Source organism: Crocodylus porosus, unplaced genomic scaffold, assembly GCF_001723895.1.
Source record: "Crocodylus porosus isolate Cpor-Errol unplaced genomic scaffold, CroPor_comp1, whole genome shotgun sequence".
Lineage (NCBI taxonomy): Eukaryota > Metazoa > Chordata > Crocodylia > Crocodylidae > Crocodylus > Crocodylus porosus.
In genome coordinates this window covers 18050006-18057408 of record NW_017728932.1, presented here as the reverse complement: position 1 = coordinate 18057408, position 7403 = coordinate 18050006, and the positions used below count along the sequence as shown (strand labels likewise).

General features: G+C 46.0%; 1 protein-coding gene across 1 annotated transcript in view; it reads left to right on the top strand.

The window, feature by feature from the left end:
- Window positions 1-491: 491 nt before the first annotated feature.
- Window positions 492-7403, top strand: part of YWHAE (tyrosine 3-monooxygenase/tryptophan 5-monooxygenase activation protein epsilon) — a 31194-nt gene continuing 24282 nt past the window's right edge. The window contains exon 1 of the mRNA XM_019545885.1: window positions 492-671. Within this exon, the coding sequence (XP_019401430.1) occupies window positions 608-671 (64 nt within the window). The 5' untranslated portion in view covers window positions 492-607. The remainder of the gene's footprint in view (window positions 672-7403) is intronic.

The following is a 7403-nucleotide window of genomic DNA, read 5'->3' as shown; positions in this document are numbered from 1 at the left end:
GGGGGCCCCGAGTGCGATGAGCACTGAGTTGAAACGATGAGAGGCTCCCGAGCGGCCCCTCCCGGGGCGGGGAAGTCTCTCGCCAAAACGCCAAGAGTAAAAGCGTTTTTTTAAATTAACAGAATATATGTCTATATAAATCCTCTGTCAGAGTAAAAGAAAAAGGCCACTAACGAGCGAGGCCCGAGGCGAAGTCGCGGTCTCCGCAGCGCGGCAGGGGGACGCCGCGGCCGGCTGCGCTGCCACGTGCTCGTTCCTCGTGTCGGGGCCGCGGCCCGGAGCGCCAGGGCGTAGCCCGGCGGGCTGCGAGATGGGGACAAAGCCTCCGGCCACGGCCCCGGCGCCTGACCCCGCCCGCCGCCGCCGCAGTCTCCCCCGCGGTCGCAGGAAGGCGCGGCCCAGCAGCGCCTGGCGGTTGCTAGGGAGCCGCCGTTGCCAGGGGGAGCGGCGCGCATGCGCTTGCGGGCGGAAGTGCCCGGATGCAGCGGGAGGAGGCGCTGCCGCCATCTTTGCCCGGAGAGCAGTGAGCTGGTAGCTGCCGAACCCCGCGGACTCATCGGCCTCCATCCGCCCCGCGCAGTCCCCGACGCTGCCCCGCCTGCTGGACATGGACGATCGGGAGGACCTCGTGTACCAGGCCAAGCTGGCCGAGCAGGCCGAGCGCTACGATGGTGAGAACCGGCCTGGCGGGGCGGGGCGGGCGAGCGACGGAGCGGAGGGAGCGGCCACAAAATGGCGGCGGCTGGGCAGGGGGCCGAGGCGGCGGCCGGGGGCCGACAAAATGGCGGCAGGAGCCCCCGGGGCTGCCGGGCGCCGCGGAGAAAATGGCGGCTAGAAAGGCGAGTCCTAGGAAGGGAGGGGAAGGGAAGGGAAGGGAAGGGAAGCGAAGCCGAGGCGAGCCTCCCCCGCCCGCGGGTCCACAAAGCCCGGCTCGGCCCGTAACGCGGTGGGGAAGGCTCTGGCGGGCCTGGTCGGCTCGACGCCCGGCGCGTCCTGAGGCTCCGGGGCCGGCCTCGGCCGTGTTCTCCTCTCCCCTCCCCCACAGCCGGGCGGGCCCTCGCCGCGCGACTCCGCTGCCAGGCGCTGGCGCGGCTCCGCCGGTCTCGTGCCCGTGTCCCGCCGGGCAGATAATGGGTACTTCTTCCTGCAGGAGGCTACTGCAAGGGCTGGGGAAATGCGTTCCTCTCGTGTTCGCAGCGGTCCCGTGTCATTGTGTTGTGCTGCATCTTCCCAGCCTGCCCTCGTCTTGCTGGTGAAGGTTCCTGGATTATGCCAGTTCACTGCCAATCGCAAGACTTTAGAAATGGGAAATGGTCCTAAATAGTTGTAATGTGCCTGTCACCACCTATTTCCAATATCGGAGACTGTACTTCAGGAATACCGCTTGGATCACATGCTTTGTGGGGAGGGATTAAGAAACCTGCTTGTCACTCTTACCCTAGTGCAGTGGTTTCTCAGCCTTGTGAGACTGGAGGCGTCAGTCCCTTTGAAGATACCAGCTGCTAGTTTTCACTTTTTCTTTTTTGTACTATAGGAAAATACTTGAGCAGTTTTTCTGTTGCAGAGAACTCGGCACACTAATAGCATGTTGGAATGTTATAACACGGTACATTCCTGTGTGAAATGCTAGTTTTACTTTTTGACACAGTTGCTTACCTAAGAGCGCCAACATTGTGGCACTTGGGCCCCCTTGGAGACCTGTTGGAGGGAGGCACCCCAGAGTGCTGTTGCACCCTGGTTGAGAACCAGTCCTCTAGTGGATGTAAACTTCTGGCTTTGGGGCCAGATCTTTAACATGAAATCTCAACCATAAAAACTTAATCAAGGGTTGTGACTAATAATGGATTAGATGTGTATCTGTGCAGTCCACGTGAGGTTCTTTCTCCCTACTCTGTGGTCAGGGACATGAGGTGGCTGCTCCTCATAACCTTTCCCAAGTACCAGAATGAAAAATGACCAATATTTCCTACCCTGGTTTGCAGCGTGATAAAGATGATAAAAATGACAAGAACTAGGTTATGGGTCATCTCAGTTGTTGCTAAAGGGAATGACCAGTGGCACATACATGCTAGCGCTGGAAAAGTATTCAGAAAATGGAGCCAGAGACAGCGGTTAATACAGGAGACTCTCTTCCTGAGAGAATAGCTGCAAGCCTGGAAGAAATGGTAGAGTAATTCATAATTTAAATATTTCTCACTTTTATTAGCTGAGGAGGGTTCTAAAATTTATCAGGCACCAGGCTGTTCAGAGGCTGTTATGGGTTCTAGTTAGGGCTAGAAAAAGTTTGCCAGTGTGTAGTGTAGATGCACTTTAAAGTGACTGGTGAAAGTTGACTGTAATTGCAAATGTGCCTGCAGTAAGACTTCTGCTGGCATAGCTACATCTGTTAGGATGGTGGTGATTCTCTTTTGTTTTGCTTTGTTCCCATGACCCCTTCTGGCACAGTTAGGACCTAAGCAGGAGCCCCATGAGCTGCTTTGCTTGTGTACAGTACTGTTAAGGAGACTTTGAGGCAGGGCTGTGCTTCTCTATGGAATTTTCTTAATATAAGCTGCATCTTATTCCTGCTAATGCCCAGTGCTTTTTTTTTTTCTTCTTTTAAACTCTGATATAGGCATCTTGTCTGCAAAACAGTTAATCCTTCCCAATAATTAAGCTATTGATTGTAGGGTCACCCTAAGGTGCTTCCTAGCACTCTCTGCCCATCATTTAAGAATGAACATTTAAAAAAGCAAAACCAGATTTGTTCAAGTGGTGAAAGCTTATGAAATGTGTATCATTGTAGCTGTTATTGAGACAAGCAAAAAGCAAGCCTTAAAATCAGTATTGCAGAAATCACAGTACTGTTTTCTGGAACACCTTAAGCCAGAGTGGATTGGCCTTGGGAAACAAGTTAAAGACCAATCGTAATTAAAACAATAGTTCAGTATTGTTGGTCGCTTTCCTTTGGCTGGTAAAACAAGGAATTGATGCTTTTAAGTTTTGACTGTCTCTTAATTTTGTACATCTCTCCACATGTGGTTCTTCACTATTTTCAAATGTCAAGTTGCAGTATTTTAGGAAGAAAGATGAGAAACAGGGCTCTTAAATCCCTCTCTCCTGCTCCCCCCCCCCCCCAACTCTGTCAGCCTACCATATTTATTTTTTATTGCTTGGAGCAAATATTTTTCAGTAAAACTTCTGCGTAATAATATAACTAGTATTAGTCTTTTAGCTTTGTACTGTGTTGATCTTGGTGATGTGTTTTGGGAAGTGGCACTATTAACATAATCATTGGTCTGGATAGTACTTATAAACAATAAGACTAATTTAAAGAATAGATTACTTTTTATTAGTAGATGTTTTGGATGGGGAATCCAGAAAAAAGATGACAAAGCTGAGATGGAAATACAGAGCGCCCGAGCAAGGGACTAACAATCGAGGGATGGGGGAGAGGAGGGGAACTCGACTAGGTTACAAGCGATACATGTTAGCCAACTAACCCCGGGGATGGGGGGATGTGGGAAGGGGGTGGGGGGGTCATGACACTGAGAGAGAAAGGAGATAGATACACATACCCGTTACAGTGGTCCGCAATGTTGGAGGAAGTGGCTGGGAGAAAGCGTCTCAGTCTATGAAGTCTGATCGCGGGGGTCCTCTTCGGGTGGTGCGGGGCTGGTTAAACACCATTCTTGGCCACAGCATTAATGCTAACATAATATGTCCAGTTTAAGTGTTTGTAACCATGGTGTCTGTTAGTTCTTTCTCTTTGGGCAAATGTTTCTGTGGGTATCCAGGTATCTCAACAGTAGTTAGAGCCTGATGGGTCTGTGGGTTTTAAAAATCTGATCCTTTGGATTTGGTCCATGGTACAGGCTTCTTGGCACTACTGTAACCTAAGTAATAGGAAGGCCCAAATTCATGAAGACATTTGGGTGCTTAGCTCCTGTTGATTTTACTGACCTGTGCAAAGTTTAGGACATCATAGGAAACTACTAAAGAAATAAGATGCTTGGTGACGAGAACTTGTTAATACTGTTTAGCAGTAAGTGAAATTGTTTTTGTTTTTCTGTAAATACCTAAAATGCTATTAAGAGGACTTACAGAAGCAGAATCAGTGTTGAACAGGACACATTTAAGAAGGGATTTACCAGACTAGGGAAAAGTGAATCATTTGGTATGCAGTAAAGAAGTGAGAAACTTTTAATGCCACTTCTATTTAAATTTATATATTCATCGTATATATGGGTAACACTTGTCCCTACATTCCAATACAATTCATCATATGTATGAAAGATAGTTTCAACTTTGCAAAAGAAAGAGTGGGGCAGGTGAGAGCCTTCATTCTTTCTCTTGTCATGAAATAATGTGCTATGGCAGTATGGGGATCATAAACTAATACTTAGCTCTTAAATGGCACATAGGTTTTGAAGTATAACATTTCATTTTTTATGAATGGGGAAGCTGAAGCATAGAGGTTTGGAAATTGGTTTACCTATGGTCGCATGGTAGGTCAGTATCAGAATTGCGCCATGGAGGTTGGTTTCCTGGCTCCAAGTTGAGTGCTTTGCCTACTAGTCCAGGGGATTGACAACGTTTTCTGGGAAGTGCCCAAAAAACACCTGCAACCTGGACTTGCACATGTAGGGGGAGCCCCAAGGGGCCTGATCCTTGTTGTGGCATCGCAGCCCCGACCCCTTCCGCACTGTGTGCCCCAAGGCACAAATGCCAAGCAAAATGCCTTTGCATACTATGTTCCCTGCACACTTTGTGCAGTATTAATGCAGATTCCTACTTTTCCATACAAATGTTGAATGTCAGTCAATTGAAAGCTGTATTGTTTGAATTTCACTGGCAAAGACTGGTTTCTTAATTTTTGATATTGGATGAACTGCAGAAAGGTGAAGTGCTAAGAAGATAAATGCTACAGTATATCTTTGAAATGACAACATTAGTAGGATTTCAGCAAGGATAAAAGGGATGATCTCAAGATAACAGTAGCAAGAATTTAAAAGGAAGGTGGGGTATATGAACTGCCATGCATCTGGGAATAAATCCATTCATAATGCTACATATTTAAAAAAAAAAAAAAAGTGATAGAAAGGAAACAACCTAGGTCTATAATTCAGTGCATGATTTCTTACACCACCTTTCCCTTTTGAAAACAGCTGGACATGTTCACTACTACAAGACATAACCAGGATTGGCAAACCTCTTGCCTGATTTGATATGACAGTATCTGCTCTCCTATGAAAATGGGCTTATATTTTTTCAGGATAAGGTTTAAAAGGTACTTCCCTGCGAGTCCTTGCATGGTGAAAGGACTTGAGTTTTAAAGTTGAGCATTCATGCTGGGAAATACTGGATTTATGGTTGCTTGTGTCATTTTAACTTGGTTCCTAAGTATTACAATGGCCTCTTAGTTACTTTATGCACTATTTTTTTCCCCCCAAGAGTGCCCCCATCTCATCCACTGCACAGAGTAAATGGTACTTAGGGAATGAGGCAGCGCCTCACTGTTTATTTAGGTTTTTTTCATTAACTGTACAGTCCCATATATTCACTGTCTAGCATCATAAAGGTGTTCTAGATGTAATCAGTCTACACCAGTGGTTTTCAGCCCTTGTTTATTTGTAGACCCCTTTTGAAATTTTGAATGGAGGTGCAGATCTCTTTGAATGGTAAGTGTGCACATTCACATAATTTTGATGAACAGTGTGCAAAAGATGACCCCTTAAACATAGTCTGTGTCTACCCCCCCCCCCCCCGGGGGTCTGCAGACTACGGGTTGAAAAGCACTAGTCTGCTCTACTCTGGCGTGGCCATCACCACCTTAGACTGTGCAGATACTTACAGATTTGTCTTCAAAACCCTATGGTTAGCAGAACAATATACATTGTTCCCATGCTACAGAAAGGAGCTAAGGCATATGTGATTAAACTTGGAAAATTGCATTTCTTTTAAGTACCTTAGTAATTAACTCCCCATTTTGAGGTGTGTAAGAAGTTTTTTTTTGTGCAAAAAAGAATGTTTTCTGTCTGGCACCTCATAAGTTCAGAACGCTCTTCAGGTTTCAACTGATCTTTAAGAGGCCTTGAAATATATGTGGAAATGTTTCCATTTTGAACTGGGAAACAGATGGAGGAGCAAAAAGATTTGTCCACGCCTCGGAAGCAATTGATTGCAGAGGCAGGATTAGAAATAGGGACCATCTGACTCCTAAGCTTGTACTGTTTGCTTTATTCTTGTTACCAGACTAGTTAAGGACCTAAAGATTCCAGTGTTTTTTTTACTGTTTGTGATGAACTGTTGGCCCTTGTGAAAATCAGCCTTGTGTCTCAGGTTGAACACTAAGATTATGAGGAATGTGCAGGTATTTGTTACTTGTAGAAATTTAGAGAGAGTGAATTGCACAGCATCACGGTGGAAGTCTGTGTCAAGCAGAAACAAAATTGTTGTGGACATGCCTCCCAGGCATTAAATCAGAGCTGTCCAACATCAGTGCGCGTGGAGGCTATATGTGGTGGCGGCATGTGGCCCCCAGGTCACACACTGCTAGGGAATTCCCTCCCTATACCCACAGCCACGTTGAATATGCTGTGGCAGTCGTGCATGGCCACGAGGGTCTACTGGCTGCATATTAACCTCATGTGTACTGTGTGACTTGCTTAAAAAAATGAGCAAAACTTGGTTCTGCTACATGCCTCTCAACCCATCATGGTTTTGGAGCATATTTCGCAGTCAAAAGACTTTGTACATTAGCTACTTACAGAAAGCTATTAAGTCGCCCAGTGCTGAAAGAGAGTGCAACACAGAACAGTGAGTTATATACAAGGTAAGCCCCTTTTACAAACAGCATAACCATGGTATCTTCTTTGGAGAGAATGAGCAGAGGGTCTGGGATTCAGATCTAGATGCCATTCCCATCTGTAGGGCTGTCCTCAGTAACAAAAGTTAAGAGAACAGAAATTCTAATATATGTAATAGAGATCTAGAGCAAAGGGATCAAACTCATTTGAAAGCTGAGTGGTTTGATGGCATCTTTTACTTTGGGAGTATATATGCTTTCACTGTCTGCTTTTCTGCTGGAGGTTTGCACAGATGTTCTGAGGAGAGTTTGTTCTTTATGCACTAATAATATGCATTTTGGTCGTATCAGTTTCTTAGCAAGTAAAATCCCCTTGTCCTCAGGTTGTGAATATTTCAGTCCTTTGTTTCTCTTTCTGTCCTGTTCTCTCTTCTGTTTTGCTCCTTCTTCTTGCTTTGAGTTTTTCTTTTTCTTTTGTTTCCTCTGAATTTAATTCCCTGCAAAAGAATTCCAGTTTCCATTCCAGTGTGCTAAAATCAGCTGTGACATAATGTTGACATTGAAGTGTTTGTCAGTGGGCTTGGAGAGAGACATTCTGGTAAGATTAATTTGGAGG